The sequence below is a fragment of the Schistocerca gregaria genome, chromosome 8, assembly GCF_023897955.1.
Source record: "Schistocerca gregaria isolate iqSchGreg1 chromosome 8, iqSchGreg1.2, whole genome shotgun sequence".
Classification (NCBI taxonomy): domain Eukaryota; kingdom Metazoa; phylum Arthropoda; class Insecta; order Orthoptera; family Acrididae; genus Schistocerca; species Schistocerca gregaria.
Genome location: NC_064927.1, coordinates 89,583,835 through 89,607,422, shown reverse-complemented (window position 1 = coordinate 89,607,422; position 23,588 = coordinate 89,583,835). Strand labels below are relative to the sequence as shown.

General features: G+C 44.6%; 1 protein-coding gene across 1 annotated transcript in view; it reads left to right on the top strand.

The window, feature by feature from the left end:
- LOC126285033 (diacylglycerol lipase-alpha) overlaps positions 1–23,588 on the top strand; it is a 591,792-nt gene that overhangs the window by 530,915 nt on the left and 37,289 nt on the right. The window contains exon 18 of the mRNA XM_049984357.1: positions 19,864–20,055. Within this exon, the coding sequence (XP_049840314.1) occupies positions 19,864–20,055 (192 nt within the window). The remainder of the gene's footprint in view (positions 1–19,863; positions 20,056–23,588) is intronic.

Here is a 23,588-nt window from a genome sequence, read left to right as displayed (position 1 = left end):
ATCTATCTACGACGACGTGCTGAAAAATAATGCTTGCGAATTTTTTTATGGAAAAACTTCTAAAACTTCTAAAAATAAAACGAATGTTAACATTATATATGTTTAGTCTTCTTGTCTACATACTTATTTCTCAACATACAGACCATGGCGACGAACACATTTCTCCAAACGAGAGACCCGTTCTTTGATACCGTCACTGTAGAATGTTTGACTTTATTGACGGAGCCTCAACCTCATCTCTGCTTGCACTATTTCATTACCATCAAAGTGAAGTCCTCGAATGTGTTCTTTGACTTGTGCAAACAGATGAAAATCCGATGGAGTCAAGTCGGAACTTTACGGACGATCACCAATGACAGTGAACGCAAGGCGTCGGAGTGTTACAAATGTCGCAACGCTCGTGTATGGTCTGACATTGTCACGTAGGTGAAGAGGGTGGCCCATGAGTGAGCGAAGTCTTCGGATTCGAAACTCGATTAGAGCACAGTGTTTCTCATGGTAACGTTACACATCCTCATGTTACGTGCTACGATTCGGAGCCCTCTAGCAGCAGAGGGCTGCAAAACTGTAGAATGTTAATAACATTTCTTTTACTCAAAAAGCTTTGAGTTTTCACATAAAAAGTTCGGAGGCATTACTTTCCAGCACGCCCTATTATCTATAGTCAGAGGTTAGGGGTGCACTCCCCCCCCCCCCCCCTCCCTCTTTGTTCTATGGCGGGTTGGCTGAATCAATAGTGCATACATCTTTTATAATCCAATACTTCGTGACCATTTGCGCCTCAGTCGCATCATACGATATAAGTTTCTTTTACACTGACACTAATAAACAATTAGGTTCGCTCTACTACTAACCAATGTTCTCATATTATCAGTTGAATGAAAAGTTTCAACTGAAACAAATTTCACCGAAATTAAGGCTCGAAACCGTGTACTGTTATGATAACTTCTCGTATTTGGTACTAAGGGTAGGTGCTTTGTTTCCATACATATTCTTATTCTACCCTTTATCATTTCTTTCCTCTCTCCTTGATGATTCCTGTGCTAAGTACTGATTTGTATTCTAAATTTCTCGCCTCTATGTTTAAATATTTACATTACAACTACTACAGCTTAGAGCACACGCATTATAAATGCTTGATTTTTGTCGGCTATTACATCTACGTCTACATTATACATTTTTTAGAAAATGTCCACTACTAATACACTACTGGTCATTAAAATTGCTACACTAAGAAGAAATTCTGATGATAAACGGGTATTCATTGGACAAATATATTATACTAGAACGGACATGTGATTAAATTTCACTCAATTTGAGTGCATAGATCCTGAGAAATCAGTACCCAAAACAACCACTGGCCGTAATAACGGCCCTGATACGCCTGGGTATTGAGTCAAACAGAGCTTAGATGACGTGTACAGGTACAGCTGCCCATGTAGCTTCAACATGATACCACAGTTCATCAAGAGTAGTGACTGGCGTATTGTGACGAGCCAGTTGCTCGGCCACCATTGACCAGGCGTTTTCAGTTGGTGAGAGATCTGGAGAACGTGCAGGCCAGGGCAGCAGTCGAACATTTCGGTATCCAGGAAGGCCCGTACAGGACCTGCAACATGCGGTCGTGCATTATCCTGCTGAAATGTAGGGTTTCGCAGAGATCGAAAGAAGGGTAGAGCCACGGGTCGTAACACATCTGAAATGTAACGTCCACTGTTCAAAGTGCCGTCAATGCGAACAAGAGATGACCCAGACTTTTAACCAATGGCACCCCATATCATCACGCCGGCTGGTGATGACGAATACAAGCTTCCGACGTGCGTTCACCGCGATGTCGCCAAACACGGATGCGACCATCATGATGCTGTAAACAGAATCTGAAATCATCCGAAAATACGACGTTTTGCCGTTCGTGCACTCAGGTTTGTCGTTGAGTACACCATCGCAGGCGCTCCTGTCTGTGATGCACCGTCAAGAGCAACCGCAGCCATGGGATCCGAGCTGACAGTCCATGATGCTGCAAACGTTGTCGAACTGTACGTGCATATGGTTGTTGTCTTGCAAACGTTCCCGTCTGTTGACTCGGCGGTCAAGACGTGGCTGCACGATCCGTTACAGCGATGCGGATAAGATGGGTGTCATCTCGACTGCTAGTGATACGAGGCTGTTGGAATCCAGCACGGCGTTCCGGATTACCCTCCTGAACCCATTCCATATTCTGCCAACAGTCATTGGATCTCGACCAACGCGAACAGCAATGTTGCGATACGATAAACCGCAGCCGGCCGTGGTGGTCTCGCAGTTATAGGCGCTCAGTCCGGAACCGCACGACAGCTACGGTAGCAGGTTCGAATCCTGCCTCGGGCATGAATGTGTGTGATGTCCTTAGGTTAGTTAGGTTTACGTAGTTCTAATTCCAGGAGACTGATCACCACAGATGTTAAGTCCCATAGTGTTCAGATCCATTTGAACCATTTGATAAACCGCAATCGCGATAGGCTACAATCCGAGCTTTATCAAAGTCGGAAACGTGATGGTACGCATTTCTTCCCCTTACACGAGGCATCACAACAACGTTTCACAAGGCAACGCTGGTCAACAGTTGTTTGTGTATGAGAAATCGGTTTCCTCATGTCAGCACGTTGTAGGTGTCGCCACCGGTGCCAACCAAGTGTGGATGCTCTGAAAAGCTAATCATTTCCGTATCACAGCATCTTCTTCCTGTCGGTTAAATATCGCATCTGTAGCACGTCATCTTCGTGGTGTAGCAATTTTAACGGCCAGTAGTGTACATCAATTGAAAGCAGTGCGGGGACGTCATATAAACTGAGGGAAAAATATCACGACACTAACACGGAGTTGTGCGATCTAAAGGAAAGTTTGTAAGCTTGTTTCCACATCTCAAACTATGGCTATTCATTTGGCGCCAATAGCATAAGAGCGGCGCTAGTAGCATTATTTATCTTTGAGACTGCAGGCCGGTGTGGCCGAGCGGTTCTAGGCGCTTCAGTGTGGAACAGCGCGACCGTTGCTGTCGCAGGCTCGAATCCAGCCTCGGTCATGGATGTGTATAGTGCCCTTAGGTTAGTTTGTTTTAAGTAGTTCTAAGTTCTAGGGGACTGATGACGTCAGATATTAAGTCCCGTAGTGCTCAGGGCCATTTAAATCATTTTATCTTTGAGACTGGACGTGGTGAGTTGATGATAGGCAAGAATGCGTTTAAAGCGGCAAACACGCCATTATCAACACCTAATCTTTAACGAGATCGTATAGCAGGGCTAGGATAATTTTGGTGTTCCTTCTGAGACACTGCAGAAAACTTGGCAGGAATGTAATCACTGCACGCGATTTCTGGCAGCGGTGGTCACTGGAAATGTGCGGTCGCAAGGAGACCGGGCTCCGGACAGCCATGTGGCGCTACCGAGAGGGAAGATCATAGTGTTGGCGTATTGCTCTAGCGCGTCCTACTGCATCTGCAGCTGCAACTGGAGCAGCAGTTGGCACTACAGTGACGCATCGAACTGTTACAAATCGGTTATTTCAAGAACAGTTCCGAGGCAGGCGCCATATGGCGTGCATTCCAGAGACCTTAGATCACTGTTATTTGTGACTTCAGTCGCGCCAAGCGAGAGCTCATTGGATGGCAGAGTGCAGTTTGTTGTGTTTTCTGATCAAAACTGGTTCTGCCTCGGCGCCGGTGATGGAGGTGTGTTGGCCAGGAAGTCAGGAAGAGGCCAGTTGAGGGCCTGCATCCACCCTGTATGCGTCCTAGACACACTCGACTTGCACCTGGAGTTATGGTCTGGCGTGAGATTTCGTGTGACGACAGGGACAGCCTCTTAGTTATCCTACCCATCCTGACTGCAAATCTGTTCGGCGATCTGGGGATTCAGCCTGTTGGGCTGGCATTCATGAACAGCATTCCAGGGGGTGTTTTCCAACAGAATAATATTCGTCCACATACCGCTGTTGCAGCTCTACTAGCCCAGCAGACAGGCGACATGTTGCCGTGGTCTACTCGATCACCAGATATCTCCAATTGAGCACATATGGGACGCCTTCGGACAACAATCCCACCTCTCCTGCAACCAGCGATAACCGTGCCTGTATTGACCGACAGAATGCAACAGCCATGGAACACCACCCCACAAATTGACATCCGGCATCTGTACAATACATTGCATGCACGTCTGCATGCTGGCATTCAACATTCTGGTGATTACACAGGTTATTAAGGTACCAGCATTTCACATTTGCAATGCCTTGTCTCTTGCGTACATTAATCTGTGAACAGAATGAGATTTTCACTCTGCAGCGGAGTGTGCGCTGATATCAGACTTCGTGACAGATTAAAACTGTGTGTCCGACCGAGACTCGGACTCGGGACCTTTGCCTTTCGCGGGCAAGTGCTCTACCAACTGAGCTACCGAAACACGACTCACGCCTGGTACTCACAGCTTTACTTCTGCCAGTATCTCGTCTCCTACCTTCCAAACTTTACAGAAGCTCTTCTGCGAACCTTGCAGAACTAGCACTCCTGAAAGAAAGGATACTGCGGAGGCATGGCTTAGCCACAGCCTGGGGGATGTTTCCAGAATGAGATTTTCACTATGCAGCGGAGTGTGCGCTGATATGAAACTTCCTGGCAGATTAAAACTGTGTGCCCGACCGAGACTCGAACTCGGGACCTTTGCCTTTCGCGGGCAAGTGCTCTACCAACTGAGCTACCGAAACACGACTCACGCCTGGTACTCACAGCTTTACTTCTGCCAGTATCTCGTCTCCTACCTTCCAAACTTTAAAGAAGCTCTTCTGCGAACCAGGAGCGAAGAAGAGCTTCTGTAAAGTTTGGAAGGTAGGAGACGAGATACTGGCAGAAGTAAAGCTGTGAGTACCGGGCGTGAGTCGTGTTTCGGTAGCTCAGTTAATGCCGGCACGGTTAACTCAGCGTGTTCGGTCAGAGGGTTAGCTGCCCTCTGTAATAAAAAAAACTGAGTTAATCGATCATCAACGATGTTAAACGGATGTCTTACGACGTCCACCCCGAACAGACGCAACGAACAAAAGCGAACAACATGAGATTTTTTTTAAAAAAAAGAAGTTGGTGGAGCACTAGGCCGCGAAAGGCAAAGGTCCCGAGTTCGAGTCTCGGTCGGACACACAGTTTTAATCTGCCAGGAAGTTTCATTAATCTGTGAACTTGCAATGTTAATCCCCTGAATATGTTACCTAGACAAATGTTTTCCTGAAATTTCGTTACTGTACATTAATTATTTTTTGGCGTTGCGATTTCTATACGTCAGTGTAATTTTGCAGCCCCAAGCCTCCGACGGCCTAAGTCCGCCACTGTTGCACCTACTTTTTTTTCCTTTGTCGTATTCTCGAGGACTGACTGAATAGCTCGAACCAAATGGTAATCTTTGAAATCGCTATACAGCTAGTCCAGAAAAATTCTGTGATTTATCCGACCTGCTACGACAAGCTCGGGCGCAGATAAGAAGAATATGAAGGGGCGTGGAAGATCGAGGAATCTGCTCCTCGTCTCTGCAGAGGCCGTGCATCCACCGAGTGAATCACAAAGCGGTGTTGCGCCCACTGTGGACTGTTTGACCGCCCTATTGGGTCTTGCCTAACGCAGTGTTTGCGGACCGAAGAGGACTTTCCTTCGGTGTTCACGATAAGTTATCACGCCACAGCACGTATCAGCTCGCTGTACAAGCTACTGACACTCTCCTAATGTCTCAACGAAGATTGCAGGTACAATTCCTCACGAATAAGTTGAGTTCTTGCACTTCGAACCATGTCCCACGTTTTACTTCCCATACATTCATGATCTTATCTTCTGTGAAACTTTGAGAGAAACGCAGGGCATAAGAGCTTCCTTTTTAAGATACGATGGAATTAGTCGCGTTTAGCTGCTAGTGGACATTGATTTACATCAAGGCGGAAAAGTTGATAATGTGTGCTGGACCGGGATTAGAATCCAGGTGTCCTGCTCAGCAGGCAGAGCCTCCTACCACTAAACTATCTCTCTCTCTCTCTCTCTCTCTCTCTCTCTCTCTCTCTCTTTTCCTGATTATAAAGTAACCTGCACAGAGAAGGTCTATTTCCAACCACCAGTCTGACCGTTAAAAAAATATTTATGCCACTACAGGCGTTGTCCCCTAACTACCCCTGTTCCAATAGTTCTACCTAATCTGAGAAAGCAGTAAAGGAAAATAAAATAAGAGTGTAATCAAATGGATGTAGAAGACATTTTTTTGCCATGGAGTGAAGTCCGTGAATCCGCTCGCAGCCGAAATAAAGAGGAATACCTTTGGGGGATCATAGCCTCAAAAATACTGCGTCATGTCAGATCAGCTTCTCATTGCAGGGACATTCCAACAACGTGGCGCGTCGCGGAAAGCACTCCAAAGGAACTCGGGAAAGTGTCGTCTGTATTTAGGATTACAGACAATGGCGCCACGTCGTTCTTTCGCGTAAGTCCAAAACTCGAGAAGACTCTTTTCGCCATGTGCAAAAATATACCGAACTGCAAGGCCACGGAATCAATATTCACAGAGTGAGTCTTCGCCTGCTGGTAGCACACGTCATCCGGGAACAAATCATGCGCGGTGTAATTCGAAGCCATCCGGAGGCTACTCACGTAGTGCCCTGTCCATTATCCTCAGTGCTCGCACGCTTCGCCGATTCCCTTAATAGTTCGAACGTGATGTGAACTTGCACTGAAGGGCTCCTTGACCAGCCTCGCTTAATCATGTATGTGGTGTGTGTTCTTTTATACATGACTCCTGTCTCCGGATGACTGCGAATAATACCGCACATGGTGTTATGGTTCTGTGGCCTTGCAGTTCGATATCTTTTTGCACCTGAAAAGAAGAGTGTTCTCGAGTTTTGGACTTACGCAAACGAACGACGTTGCATTTGTTACGTATGTTAACTTTTTAACTTCAGATTTAGTTCTTTACGTATTTGATCTTAACCTCCACCGTGACAGACTGCTGCTTCTTCCTCTTACAATTTCCCTTAGTATTCTTCTTTCAATTTTTTCTAATTTTTCAAGGTTTCCCCTCGTAATCAGTCTTTGTGTTTCCCTTGCATACAGTGTTTCTGGTCTGTCTCGTAATGTTTCATTTTTTGTTCAAAGAAAATATTTTTAGTGTTATATTTGATTGAAAGAATAAAGGTAACAATAGCAGATGAGATAACAGCAGAAATTAAAACTGGGAGAGGGAAAGAGAAGGCTGTGTTCTCTCATCTACTCTGTTTAAAATCTATTTACATGATTTATTTAAAAACTGCTTCCAACAAAAGAGTCGTGTGACAATACGAGGAAGGACAATCAAATGTGTAAGACTTCCTGATGTGATGTTAGTAAGTGAAAACGAAAATGCAGTTAACGACACGTTTAAAAAATGACCACCACCTGTGAAGAATATAGAATAAATATAAATTTTATGAAAAATAACGCAATGATTTTTACAAAGCAATCAACGGATAAGGGAAGGAAAATTTATGATGAGTAAGTTCAGCAAGCTGATAACTTGAGGTACCTAGAATGCAAAATAGCCAGTCACATGACATGTATTGAAATCGAAAACAAGGGTAGCTGTCGCTTTATAGAAGGATCAGTATTTTCTGTGGTCCATTAAATAACAAATTACAGAAAAGGTCAGTACAGTATTCTGTAGGGAGTGTTGCTCCGTACGGTCCCGAAAGATGGGCATTGCGGGGGAGAGATGAGAAATGCATACAGGCCTTTGAGATGTGAATCTGGAGAAGAATGGAAGGCGTACAGGATAATATAGATAATGAGGCTGTGTCGCAAAGGGTGAAGAGGAAATGACAATGCTAGAAAGTATTAAGAGGAAGAAAAGAAATTGGTTAAAACATTGGTTGAGAAGAGACTGTATAACGAAGGATGTAGTACAGGGAATTTTGACTGCGTAGAGGACAAGAGGAAGCACAAAATACCAGCTGACTCACAACACCGAGATAAATGCGTCACACACAGCTGAGAAAAGGATGGACGGATATCGGGATAAGCGGAGAACGCTGAACTTACAGTGATGGTCCAGGAAAGAACACAACATCTTCATCATTATGCAAAAAAGGGTAATACGAATGTTCTGTCAACTGGTTAGTCTACAATCCTGCAGAGATTACTATTAAGAGGTTGTAGGCCTCAAAAAAAGATTCAAATGGCTCTGAGCACTATGCGACTTAACTTCTGAGGTCATCAGTTGCCTAGAACGTAGAACTAATTAAACCTATCTAACCTAAGGACATCACACACATCCATGCCCGAGGCAGGATTCGAACCTGCGACAGTAGTGGTCGCTCGGTTCCAGACTGTAGCGCCTAGAACCGCATGGCCACTCCGGCCGGCTGTTGATCTCAGTCATTTCCCAATGTATTTACTCGTGAACTCAGTTTTTCGACCACAAGACCTGCAATATTGCTTGAAGCAGTATCCCATACTAAAGGATTATAAATTCTTTCATTTACTGAGTAAGTACAAAAGTACTAAAGTAACGTTCTCGAGATTTCTTCACGAAGGACAGGATCTCCGAAAAATTAATGAAAAGTCCTGTGAACCTGCAATATTGCGTGAAGCAGTACCCTATACTAAAGGATTATAAATTCTTTCATTTACTGAGTAAGTACAAAAGTACTAAAGTAACGTTCTCGAGATTTCTTCACGAAGGACAGGATCACCGAAAAATTAATGAAACGTCCTGTGAACCTAAGGATGTAGGAGGTGGTGAAGTATCTTACTTGAAAGCTCCAAACGAAGTGGCTAAGACAGTGGCTCAGACGCTGGGCACTTATTCAGGAGAACAGGGGTTCAGATCCCAGTCTGGATATCCTAATTTATACTTTCCATGTAGTAGTTAAATCGATTAAGACAAACACTGGGATAGTACTTCTCAACTGATACTCGCCTTTCACGAGTGGTAGTTTTTGTTTACACGTCAGAGGCAAAACTGAGTGTATTTCGAGTCCCATTTTCAATGTAAGTGAGGTTGTTATGGGTGACCGCCCTTCTTAACAAATCTGGAAAATAGTAGACGCCGCTAAGTGACTAGCAAAGCTACAATACCTATTTGTTTTCAATCCTTCATTGGTCGCGATTTTAAAACCACAGTGAAAATCCAATGAAGCTCTGAAGCTCCGTGCAGATGTGTTGTACAGTGCCTATAGTTTGCCCATCGACCACCTCACATCACACTTTTCAGTTCTGAGCACATAAAGATGCTTGGAACAGTAGAGTCTCCTGCCAAGTGTGAACTGGCTGCTGAGGGGTTCCGCCTGATTTGATGCAGCCCACATAGCGTACATGTCTTTCATTTCCTTCTTCGTGACAATGCTCAGCTGCACACTGCAGACGCAACAACGGCGCTGCCGCAGCGGTTTCGATAGCAGTGTTGGATCACCCACCATACACCCCAGACTTGGCTGCCTCTAATTTTCATCTCGTCGATCACACGAACCGCAGATTATGACGACAACATTTTGACACAGCCAACGAGCTGCAGAACAGCGTAGAGGATTGGTGGAAAGCAGAGGTGGCTGCCATTGATGATGAGGGTGTCGGAAAATTGGTAGCACGCTACGACAGTCGTCTACGTCCGAGTGGCGACTATGTAGCTGGAAGGTGTAGATAAATGTTGCAAATAAAACATTTGTAAATTTCACTGTGGTTTCCATTTCCTGACCGATCGAAGGCTGAAAAAAATCCCTTATTGTATAGTTTACTCAAAGCCAAATTCAAATTCATTGTAATGGTCTTATGGTGAATTCTCCATATTACTAAGAACTGAAAGAACGCGAAAAAGTCCCCCAAACTTTTGACTACACCTTTTATTTCCTTGAGACAATATATTGTTATTGATAAGTGTACGCAGGGCCCCAGAAGGCAGCTGCACAAACACCACAAGAAATATAGATGAGTGACACACGGCAGCACAAAGTGCAACTCACTGAGTTTTGATTTGTAGTACGCACCGTGAAGTAGTTGTATAGCACACCACCAGAGGACGGACATGTTACTATTTGTACAGAAATCATCTACTCTGTATTCTCCGTCGAGCATCCCTAGCACTGCTATGCTCTGAAGCACAACGTTGTCCAACAGCTTGGCTACCCAGTGTTTGTGTGAAGAATTGCAGCTATGAAAACAATTAGTGATACGGTCAGATATACATCTTCATGTTGGCTGCTAATACTATCGAATATCTGTCCAGCTCGTCATCGTCGAAACGCGGATTTCTACAACCTTCGCCAACAAGTTTCTAAAAATGAGTCAGTTCCTGTTCACGAAAGTTTATTCTCGCTGCCGAGGGAACGCCTCAAATCCAGAAGACCAGTGTATAAAGAAGGAGCAAAAATGCTCTCCACTTGGTTCAACAGCGACGCTGACTGGAAACATGAGTGGCGATCCACAGAAACCGGGAACCACGAAGTTATTCACAACCTAGTTGTTAAAATTCCAGGCTTTCATCGTCCGAGAGAAATTTTCGTACAGCTAAATAGAAAATACAACATGCCGAGTTTTGCACCGAGAGTACGTATAACTGTGGTGACATTCAGATAATAACCCACATTGTAAATGAGTAGCCTAATAGATGTTTCCCCACTGGCATCAAACAATGTGCATAAAGTATTCAGTGGAGCTCTTCATTGGATTGAGTCTTACAACATTCGTGCGTAGTCTGGGCCACATGATATTTATCTAGCATAAATAGTTGCACATACATATTTTTTGTTTAAATATGTATTGGATTTGTTGTAATTGATGTATACGACGATAATAATACTGATAACGCCCTCTGTATTATCGCATCGAATTTCTTCACGCCTGGAGATAGGCAACCCAGTGAACAGATTTCCATAGCAGGCTCCTGACGCAGCAGCAACAGCGACCTCAGAGAATTGCACGCACCTGCTCATATTGATATTTGCCACGTCAAGAACGGTGCCCACAATGACCACCTATAATGTGAGTCACAACTTGGGGAGATGCTTGTCCAGTGATGTGTCTCTGTTTTCTGTATATTTTGAAGCTTTCAGCAACGGTCTTCGTAAACGTCCAAGGTACTTACGAATAACTCACTATATACATACATACAGTCGCATTAAATAGTATTTCGAAGGGAGTATGTAGGATTCACTTTATCGGTTGTGTCTTCTTTTCCTTCCTAAGTGTCACATGACATCGGAAACGATTTTTCTCCTCCAGCAGAGCAGCACAAGGGGGAGTGCTCACTGTACCAGTCCTCCCACCAAAGAAAAAGTTCCTAGCAGTGCCAGGAATCGAACCTGGATTCTCTGCACGTCAGGAAACAATGTCAATTCAAATGTTGTATTTCACTGACATGAAATATTTGATCTAAGCATATAACTGTTATTACCACCACCCACATTAAAACATTGGATACAGGGACTCCCAGAAATGTTGTGGCGAACTATGAGGGGCAACAGAGGGTGTCTTGAGGAGCAGATGAAGGATAGGAGCCCGTGTCCGGAAATGTCATCCAACGAAGCTACAGAGCTTCGAAATCAGATGCACCAGCGCCTGCCACTAGACCACCCCTTCAGCAGCAAACATTACTTTGTATGCTGATGGACCATCTCACAAAGGTGTTTGTTATTCAGTGATCGCAACTGATTTTAACGATCGTCAGTGAAGAAGATTCTGTTAGCTGCTGTTAGACAGACCTTATGTCCTATGATCGTTGTGCTGTCTCAGTGGTTGAGGGTTTCAGACACAGGATCCCATCAACAGTTTATTTTTCTCCTGGAAGCCTCTGTAATCTCCAGTGATTTTCGGTATACAGGAAAAAAATAAACTGCTAATGGAAACCCATGTCCAAAACTGTCTTGCACTGAGGCAACAGAGTACCACATTCATAAGAGACAAGGCCTGCCCATGCAGCTGCTAGCCCCATCGTCTCTATTGGTGATAGTGGCAATCAGTCGCGACCACTGCATAACACTGAGACGTTCCGTCTACTGTCTGTCATTGTACAAAGTCACATTTGCTGCTGAAGGGGTGGCCTAGAAGCAGGCGCTGGCGCCTATAACTTTGATGCTCTGTAGCGTCGTTGCATGAAGTTTCAGCAAATGGATTCCTGTCCTCGATTTGTTCCTCAAGATCCAATCTACAAACCCACGAAGGGTGTCGCAGTATTTGTTGAACACTGTATACACAAAGCGCTTTTTCTGAATGTGTACGAACTGCAGGAACCAGTACCTGAGATAATAAGGAGCAAGAAAGGTCATATGGACATCTGGTTGGAAATATGCTCCAAACGAGATGAAGGTGGAGGTAAACCATGTTTGATAGTGACTCCAGTGTGAACACCATTCAAGCAGCCTGCCAGCGAGACGACCGTGACAACTGCCACCGTCCATATCAATTACAATATGTGCAGATCTTATTACCTGCAGACTCAATTACGGCGGTTTTGTTGCTGATTCGTAACATAGACCACCACTGAGCTGGAATTTCTGTCATCCACCCTATTTGCATATGCTTTACCAAAAGCAGTATGATCAAGTTTCATGATTCCCACCTGTGGGCATTGAATAATTCCCGTAGTGAAGTAGCAGTGAAACACCGACACCAGTTCAGCCTCAATCTGTGGGTGTAGATCGTGAGACCAGTCATGCTTCCATAGCGCCTTACTGGTGAGATGTGTCTGCGGGTGACCCTTCCTCCCCTTCTGGAAGACGTGCCTCTTGTCGTACGACAGATAACAGGTGGCTTCTGCATGATGGTGCTCCAGCCCATTACGCTCTTGTGTGTGTGTGTGTGTGTGTGTGTGGAGCTAATACGATATACTTCAGCAATCATAGCTCAAGCATTCAATTCGGAATATTTTTCACATAAATGCTGTTTTAAGTATTGAATTCAACTTTTTCTGTATCTAATAGTATTTGTATTTGCAGGAAGGCAAATAACTCATAAACTAGGTTCACTTACAACGTACTTTTTTTTAAATTCTAGTGTTAGCTTACCTACTGCATCAAGCTGTTCCCAACGAGTCACCCGAATTAAATTTGGGCCAGTGTCTATGCTTTTCTCACCAGACATTTGCTTTCATCTTCCGATTCGTCTGTATGTTGAAATATCAGATATATTGCGTATTACCATGGCTCTCTCAGTTGCTTTTGTGACTAGAGAATCACCCTTTTCCTTACAAAATAGAGTGAGTGCCTGCGGCTTTTGAACCAAGTGATCACATCCAAGTCCTCTTTGTCATAATCATATGTAAACACCGTTCACTTTTGTAAGCAATGGGCTCCAAAAATCAAGGAATGCGAAGAAACGGTAGGTCATAATGCAAACCAGCAGACTATCTGCATCTTATTTGGTTTTTCAGTTTCTACTGATCCATTCCTGAAGATTTCCATAGCTTCTATCACGCTTTCAATGTGTTCAGCAAGCATTCATACTTTGAACTCCATACTGTGTCACAGGACCGCTTCAAATTAATTAGGACACGTTGTTTAAGAACATCCAACCTGTGTACAGAGCTTGAGAAAAATGTGTAGGCATTTTGCACAGTGCCAAACAAGTCACCGACTTTGTTCCAGCAGTAGCTGCACGTACTCCAGCAAAATTAAGTGAGTGATTATTGCATGGCATAATCACTGATTTGGTTCACGTAACTCTGAGCACTATGGCACTTAACTTCTGAGGTCATCAGTCCCCTAGAACGTAGAACTACTTAAACCTTACCAACCTAAGGACATCACACACGTCCATGCCCGAGGCAGGATTCGAACCTGTGACCGTAGCGGTCGCGCGGTTCCAGACTGTAGCCTAGAACCGCTCGGCCACCCCAGCCGGTTCACTGATTTGGGGTTTATATCCAAAATAAGTCTATGAGCACCAATAATGTGTCCAGATATGGTAGCGGCATTACTATATCTTTGTCCACAGCAGTCCACTAGTTTCACACCATCTCCTTGCAGTTAGTCACAAATTTGTTCTGTAACTTCATTAGCTAATTTCCCCTGTAATAGAATGAAATCAATGAAGGGTTCCCGTGCTGTTACTTGTACACCTTCAATATGTACATAACGAGTTATTAAAGACTTTTCTTCTGTTTGTGATATAAATTATGTACTATTAAACATGATGCAGAAATACACTCCTGGAAATTGAAATAAGAACACCGTGAATTCATTGTCCCAGGAAGGGGAAACTTTATTGACACATTCCTGGGGTCAGATACATCACATGATCACACTGACAGAACCACAGGCACATACACACAGGCAACAGAGCATGCACAATGTCGGCACTAGTACAGTGTATATCCACCTTTCACAGCAATGCAGGCTGCTATTCTCCCATGGAGACGATTGTAGAGATGCTGGATGTTGTCCTGTGGAACGGCTTGCCATGCCATTTCCACCTGACGCCTCAGTTGGACCAGCGTTCGTGCTGGACGTGCAGACCGCGTGAGACGACGCTTCATCCAGTCCCATATATGCTCAATGGGGGACAGATCCAGAGATCTTGCTGGCCAGGGTAGTTGACTTACACCTTCTAGAGCACGTTGGGTGGCACGGGATACATGCGGACGTGCATTGTCCTGTTGGAACAGCAAGTTCCCTTGCCGGTCTAGGAATGGTAGAACGATGGGTTCGATGACGGTTTGGATGTACCGTGCACTATTCAGTGTCCCCTCGACGATCACCAGAGGTGTACGGCCAGTGTAGGAGATCGCTCCCCCACACCATGATGCCGGGTGTTGGCCCTGTGTGCCTCGGTCGTATGCAGTCCTGATTGTGGCGCTCACCTGCACGGCGCCAAACACGCATACGACCATCATTGGCACCAAGGCAGAAGCGACTCTCATCGCTGAAGACGACACGTCTCCATTCGTCCCTCCATTCACGCCTGTCGCGACACCACTGGAGGCGGGCTGCACGATGTTGGGGCGTGAGCGGAAGACGGCCTAACGGTGTGCGGGACCGTAGCCCAGCTTCATGGAGACAGTTGCGAATGGTCCTCGCCGATACCCCAGGAGCAACAGTGTCCCTAATTTGGTGGGAAGTGGCGGTGCGGTCCCCTACGGCACTGCGTAGGATCTTACGGTCTTGGCGTGCATCCGTGCGTCGCTGCGGTCCGGTCCCAGGTCGACAGGAACGTGCACCTTTCGCCGACCACTGGCGACAACATCGATGTACTGTGGAGACCTCACGCCCCACGTGTTGAGCAATTCGGCGGTACGTCCACCCGGCCTCCCGCATGCCCACTATACGCCCTCGCTCAAAGTCCGTGTCAACTGCACATACGGTTCACGTCCACGCTGTCGCGGCATGCTACCAGTGTTAAAGACTGCGATGGAGCTCCATATGCCACGGCAAACTGGCTGACACTGACGGCGGCGGTGCACAAATGCTGCGCAGCTAGCGCCATTCGACGGCCAACACCACGGTTCCTGGTGTGTCCGCTGTGCCGTGCGTGTGATCATTGCTTGTACAGCCCTCTCGCAGTGTCCGGAGCAAGTATGGTGGGTCTGACACACCGGTGTGAATGTGTTCTTTTTTCCATTTCCAGGAGTGTATTTAGTGTTAGTTCCAAAATATCTCTACTGTGAGATGATCGCCAAATAGTTTCCTTTCTCACATTTTCGCTTCATGGAGGAAGATAACATACAGCATAGCCGTCTGTTTGCTGAACTTTGTGAAGAGGAGGATTCGTAGCTCCTGTTACGGACTGCGTCGTGGCTCCTCCCACCGGAGGTTCGAGTTCCCCCTCGGGCATGGGTGTATATGTTGTTCCTAGCATAAGCTAGTTTAAGTAGTGTGTAAGTCTAGCGACCGATGACCTCAGTAGTTTGGTCCCTTAGGAATTTACACATATTGAACATTTGGATCACATTTGAAAAGTAGGTTGAAAGTTTCAAGGAAAGTTCCACAGTTATTACTTCCGCAAAGATCTCCAAGGGGGAGGGAGGGAGGGGGAGGATTGTCTGACTAATTACAATACATAATCAAGAATCCTCGTTAATAGAGCTTTCCATTTCTCAAACGACTTACGTTGTTGTAATTGAGAACCGTCACCGATTGTTTCACATTACTTTAGTCGCATTTCAGGCTCTTTCCAGTTTTCAAATGATTCATCACAATGACAACTTTTTTCATGATCTAATATTACGGGCTAAGCATTTTCCATGTTTTAAAGCCATATGTCTGTACAAAAAGACTTCCCCGTTTATTCTTTTAAGCATGCAAGGAAAGAAATACATAGCACATTTCACAAAAGAATACACCGACCGTGCCCTTAAAATTCGCTCGCCATTTTCTAACTTCACATAAAACGAATGTTTACAAAAAGGCTCTGCCAGTAACATCTGTTGAAAAAAAAGTATATTTATTCTGTAGTTCACAAGTTGCACTCTTAGCAAATTCATTTCTCAAAGTCTCCCTTACATTTTCTGGCCAATAACTGATACCACTGAAAACTTTCAAAACAACCTGCTCTGACAGAGTGGTTTTCTGCACAGGCTTTGAAACATTTTCAGGTCTCTGCTTCTACCGTAGACAGCGAAGAGCGTACTCCCACACTTAGTTTTCGCAATAAGTCTGTCAAGCTCTCCAGCTAGTTCAGAAAGCTCTTCCTGTTCTACTTTTCGCCTTTCTCTGCATTAGGCACCCGATTCCTTACAAAATACATTATCGATGAGAAAAAATCTGAATAAATATTAAATAATTGTAAAAAATGCACGTAAACAACTAATAAACAAAGCTAATAGGTGACCGTTGTAACCAGACGAAACTAATTTCGTCTGGTCACAACTATGGGTTCTGTGACTGCATGTTTCAAATCAGAAATAATGAAAAATTAGTTCACTTTATTAAATAAATGAATAGAAGATTTACTTAACTTTAACACAGTTCTTTGCCACAGGATTGCTTGATAATTTACAACAGTCTTTAACAATGAAGGCATTACTTAACCCACTAAGTAGCAGACTGTTTTCTTGAGTTAGGCCTACAATGTCCGACATTAATAACAGCATAATTTAACGTCAAGTTAGCCCCACATTAATGTTGACTGCCGTAGCTGAAGTCTTGAGCTGTGGTTGGACTCGTGCATGCGCAACACGTGAGGGCACAACTGCGCTGTGTCTTCAGGAGCGCCTCCCGTACGTCGTCGTAGATGGCGGCGAGCCTTCGCTAATGTCTGTGGTGTCGATTCACGTTATGGATTTTGGAGTGGCAACCCTATCTCTGGTGATGCCACACTAACTAGTGTAGAAACGTTTTAGTCTTCATTGTGGCACTACTCAAGGCAAAGAGATAAAAGTAGGCGGTACACATGTACAAATCAGGATAGGAATGGCACACAGGACAGCCCTGTAGCCAGCCAGAAATCACTGTTAGCAGTAATTCTGAGTGGGGTATTCACGCTACTACAGCTTACTTCTTTAGATTATTTATTTTTCTGGTCTACATAAAATTACAGAAAAAAGTCTCTTAACAAACATTCAATAGACAGACACAAAAATGCAGTCCATTATTTGCAAATTCTAATTAATTACTAACAAAAGAACTTGCTTGAGGTAACTCGGATCCCCTCTAAGGTATATTGGCAATTAAAAATGCTGCTGTTTACACAATTCAGAATCAAAATGGTTCAGATGGCTCTGTGCGCAATGGGACTAACATCTGAGGTCATCAGTCCCCTAGAACTTAGAACTACTTAAACTAACTAACCTAAGGACGTCACACACATCCATGCCCGAGGCAGGATTCGAACCTGCGACCGTAGCAGTCGCGCGGTTCCGGACTGAAGCGCCTACAACTCTCCTCTGTACCATTCTGTAATACAGAAATATTATTTACCTGTGTCTTGTGACTAGAGCCCACCTTTTCTGATGTCTTTGAAGTCCTTATGTAGGCTGCTAGAGAGAATCTTCATTTCCAAACACAAAGACAACGTAGGGTCGCGTAGCTAGTAAGAACTTTTGTTTTGCACATCCGTCATGAGCGAAAGTGGGCCTCTCCAGCCAATCACAGATGTCACAACCCGCCTTTTATAGGGCTGGGACGACCACACTACCAACGCTGAACATGTAAAATAAATGTTGGAATAACATTCATACAGGACGTCAGTTATAATGCAGACTATACGCAAGCCCTGAAATATCGTATTTCATTTTATGATAAAAACTTTCATCTTACAGGTTTTTGCGCCCCTATAAAATTTACGCCCCAGGCATACGACTCACAGCCCCCCCCCCCCCCTTCCCCCCCGTCCCTTGTTGTATATTGCATGCCACTGGATGTACCTTCCTTGCAATGCATCCGCTCGTAACTCCATATGACTTTTTTCGATCCTTACCTACAGGTGGCAGTTGTCAGCGGAACAACCAGTTTTCGATTCCACCGGTTCTTTACTTCTCCAATTTAACCTGAGTAATAAAACGGCTCAAAATAACCAGTTTCTGAAATATCCGCTTTTCCGTTTTTTATAGCTATTACTCCAGTAACAAAAGTGAACAAAGACTGAAAAATTCTGATGAAGGTGAAGGAGTAAGAAATATGGCGTTGAGTTTATGCCAGAAATCGGTCTCTTTGTTTCCAGCAAAGATTGCAAAGGTGAAGAAGTGGTTACAGAGAGAGCGAAAGTTGCACGTTGATGACTTCTTGCATCGTCTGTTTTCGATGGAGAATGTGCTGTCCAGGACAGCAGTCGATCATTTTCTGTACCCAGAAAGGCCCGTCCAGGACCTGCAACATGCGGTCGTGCATTATCCTGCTGAAATGTAGGGTTTTGCAGGGATCGAATGAAGGGTAGAGCCACGGATCGTAATACATCTACAATGTAACGTCCACTGTTCAAAATGCCATCAATGCCAACAAGAGGTGACCGAGACGTGTAACCAATGGCACCCCATACCATCACGCCGGGTGGTATGCCAGTATGGCGGTGACGAATACACGGTTCCAAAGTGCGTTCACTCCGATGTCGCGAAACACGGATGCGACCATGATGATGCTGTAACCAGAACCTGGATTCATCCGAAAAAATGACGTTTTACCATTTGTGCACCCAGGTTAGTCGATGAGTGCACCATCGCAGGCGGTCCTGTCAAGGGTAACCACAGCAACGGTCTCCGAGCTGATAGTCCATGCTGCTGCAAACGTCGTCGAACTGTTCGTGCAGATGGCTGATGCCTTGCAAACGTCCCCATCTGTTGTCTTTGAGATCGAGACGTGGCTGCACGATCCGTTACAGTCATGCGCATCAGATGCCTGTCATCTCGACTGCTAGTGGGGACTGCTGCCGTTGGGATCCAACACGGCGTTCTGTATTACGCTTCTGAACCTACCGATTCCATATTCTGCTAACAGTCATTGGATATCGACCAACCCGGGCAGCAATGTCGCGATACGATAATCCGCAATCGGGATAGGCTACAATCCGACCTTTATTAAAGTTGGAAACGTGATGGTACGCATTTCTCCTCCTCACACGAGGCATCACAACAACGTTTCACCAGTCAACGCCGGTCAACTGCTGTTTGTGTATGAGAAATCGGTTGGAAACTTCCCTATTGTCAGCACGTTGTAGGTGTCGCCACCGGCGCCAACCTTGTGTGAATGCTCTGAAAAGCTAATCATTTGCATATCACAGCATCTTCTTCCTGTCGGTTAAATTTCGCGTCTGTAGCACGTCATCTTCCTCGTGCAGCAATTTTAGTGGCCAGTAGTGTATTAAGGGTTTGTAGCACATCAATAAAATAATAGGCATATCAAAACTGCCTTCTCTGCCAAGGAACAGAACGAACCTACCGGTATCACTTTTGACCGGCCGGTTCTCCCCGCCCCCAGGTGACGGCCACTGTGGAGGTGCACCTCCCCCGCGAATGCGCGCAAGGCATCGCGTGCTCCGACTCGCCCGCCGCCGTGTCGCTGCCGACGCCCGCCAGGTGTTTGCAGCCTTCGCCGCTGCTACCAGCCGGCGCCACCGTCGCCAGGATAGCCTCCGCCGCTGACGTCACGGCGCCCAACTCTGTCAAACAGGTGAGTCTCCGGTTCCTGTCTCTAGTCCAGCTGCAGTTATAGACACATCAGCGACGTGTCATTATCTTCTGCACCCAATCCATCGTTTTCAAGAATCTCGTTCCTTTCCCAGGGGTTTTCATCGGTTGCTCCCTGTCCCAAAGCACCACCTGCTCCCGGCCATGGTCCAGAAAGAGAATTCGAAAATTATGGCGGAGGTAGTTGTGTGGGAAATAAATTCTGACCCTGATCAGGAAATCTGTACTGTCCTCTGTATCAGCAACAGTGTTCCCACCTACATTCTTCTCCTGTTTACCTAATGAACTTCCACCATCGAGCACCTTGTTCGAGAGGAGGGAATTTATTTATCTCCGCCATACAGTTGAACTCTCGAAATCCGAACCCCAATTCATGCGATGCCTCTGCTTCCTCCGGTACAAGGAGGACCAAATGCGTGAGTCAAACGATCCACCCACCTGCCATTGTGCATAGGCACTGCTCCAGTCTCAAATCCGTTTCTGGCTGTAATGTTCCCCACTCCACATATTCTCAAAGATGCCAGCCACGCTCCCACCAATGAAGGAACAACCCTCCTTCCAATCCAACCAGTCGACAGCCCAGTCCAGTCTAAGAATTCTTTCCACCCACATTCTATAGAGAAGATATCCTCCAGTTGTCAGTTTCGTCACAATGTTGATGTTGTTGTTGTTGTCTTCAGTTCTGAATCTGGTTTGATGCAGCTCTCCATGCTACTCTATCCTGTGCAAGCTTCTTTATCTCCCAATACTTACTGGAACCTACATCCTTCTGAATCTGCTTAGTGTATTCATCTCTTGGTCTCCCTCTACGATTTTTACCCTCCACGCTGCCCTACAATACTAAATTGGTGATCCCTTGATGCCCCAGAACATGTCCTTCCAACCGATCCCTTCTTCTGGTCAAGTTGTGCCACAAACTTCGCTTCTCCCCAATCCTATTCCAATTTCCTCATTAGCTACGTGATCTACCCATCTAATCTTCAGCATTCTTCAGTAGCACCACATTTCGAAAGCTTCTATTCTCATCTTGTCCAAACTATTTATCGTCCATGTTTCACTTCCATACATGGCTACACTCCATACAAATACTTTCAGAAATGACTTCCTGACACTTAAATCTATACTCGATATTGAAAAATTTCTCTTCTTCAGAAACGCTTTCCTTGCCATTGCCAGTCTACATTTTATATCCTCTCTACTTCGACCACCACCAGTTATTTTGCTCCCCAAATAGCAAAACTCCTTTACTACTTCAAGTGTCTCATTTCCTAATGTAATTCCCTCAGTATCACCCGACTTAATTCGACTACATTCCATTATTCTCGTTTCGCTTTTGTTGATGATCATCTTATATCCTCCTTTCAAGACATTGACGTTTCCGTTCAACTGCTCTTCCAAGTCCTTTGCTGTCTCTGACAGAATTACAATGTCCTCGGAGAACCTCAAAGTTTTTATTTCTCCTCCATGTATTTTAATACCTACTCCGAATTTTTCTTTTGTTTCCTATACTGCTTGCTCAATATACATATTGAATAACATCGGGGAGAGGCTTCCACCCTGTCTTACTCCCTTCCCAACCACTGCTTCCCTTCCATGTCCCTCGACTCATAACTGCCATCTGGTTTCTGTACACATTGTAAATAACCTTTCGCTCCCTGAATTTTTCCCCATGACACCTTTAGAATTTAAAAGAGAAAATTCCAGTCAACATTGTCAAAAGCTATCTCTAAGTCTACAAATTCTAGAAACGTAGGTTTGCCTTTCCTTAATCTTTCTTCTAAGATAAGTCGTAAGGTCAGTATTGCCTCACGTGTTCCATTATTTCTACGGAATCAAAACTGATCTTCCCCAAGGTCGGCTTCTACTAGTTTTTCCATTCATCTGTAAAGAATTCGTGGTTGTATTTTGCAGCTGTGGCTTATTAAACTGATTGTTCAGTAATTTTCACATCTGTCAACACATGCTTTCTTTGGGATTGGAGTTATTATATTCTTCTTGAAGTCTGAGGGTATTTCGCCTGTTTCATGCATCTTGTTCACCAGATGGTACAGTTTTGTCAGGACTGGCTCTCCCAAGGCCATCAATAGTTCCAATGGAATGTTGTCTACTCCAGGGGCCTTGTTTCGACTCAGGTCTTTCAGTGCTCTGTCATACTCTTCACGCAGTATCGTATCCCCCATTTCATCTTCATCTACATCCTCTTCCATTTCCATAATATTCTCCTCAAGTACATCGCCCGTGTATAGACCCTCTATATACTCCTTCCACCTTTCTGCTTTCGCTTCTTTGCTTAGAACTGGGTTTCCATCTGAACTTTTGATATTCATACAAGTGGTTCTCTTTTCTCCAAAGGTCTCTTTAATTTTCCTGTAGGCAGTATCTATCTTACCCCTAGTGAGATAAGCCTCTACATCCTTACATTTGTCCTCTAGCCATCCCTGCTTAGCCATTTTGCACTTCCCGTCGATCTCATTTTTGAGACGTTTGTATTCCTTTTTGCCTGCTTCATTTACTGCATTTTTATATTTTCGCCTTTCATCAATTAAATTCAATATTTCTTCTGTTACCCAAGGATTTCTACTAGCCCTCGTATTTTAACCTATTTCATCCTCTGCTGCCTTCACTACTTCATCCCTCAAAGCTACCCGTTCTTCTTCTACTGTATTTCTTTCCCCCATTTCTGTCAATTGTTCCCTTATGCTCTTCCTGAAACTCTGTACAACCTCTGGTTCTTTCAGTTTATCCAGGTCCCATCTCCTTAAATTCCCACCTTTTTGCAGTTTCTTCAGTTTTAATCTACAGGTCATAACCAATAGATTGGGGTCAGAGTCCACATCTGCCTCTGGAAATGGCTTTCAATTTAAAACCTGGTTCCTAAATCTCTGTCTTACCATTATATAATCTATCTGATACCTTTTAGTATCTCCAGGGTTCTTCCATGTATACAACCTCCTTTCATGATTCTGAAACCAAGTGTTAGCTACGATTAAGTTGTGCTCTGTGCAAAATTCTACCAGGCGGCTTCCTCTTTCATTTCTTAGCCCCAATCCATATTCACCTACTACATTTCCTTCTCTCCCTTTTCCTATACTCGAATTCCAGTCACCTATGACTATTAAATTTTCGTCTCCCTTCACTATCTGAATAATTTCTTTTATTTGATCATACATTTCTTCAATTTCTTTGTCATCTGCAGAGCTAATTGGCATATAAACTTATACTACTGTAGTACGTGTGGGCTTCGTATCTATCGTGGCCACAATAATGCGTTCACTATGCTGTTTGTAGTAGCTTACCCGCACTCCTATTTTCCTATTCATTATTAAACCTACTCCTGCATTACCCCTATTTGATTTTGTGTTTATAACGTTGTAGTCACCTGACCAGAAGTCTTGTTCCTCCTGCCGCCGAATTTCATTAATTCCCACTATATCTAACTTTAACCTATCCATTTCCCTTTTTAAATTTTCTAACCTACCTGCCCGATTAAGGGATCTGAAATTCCACGCTCCGATC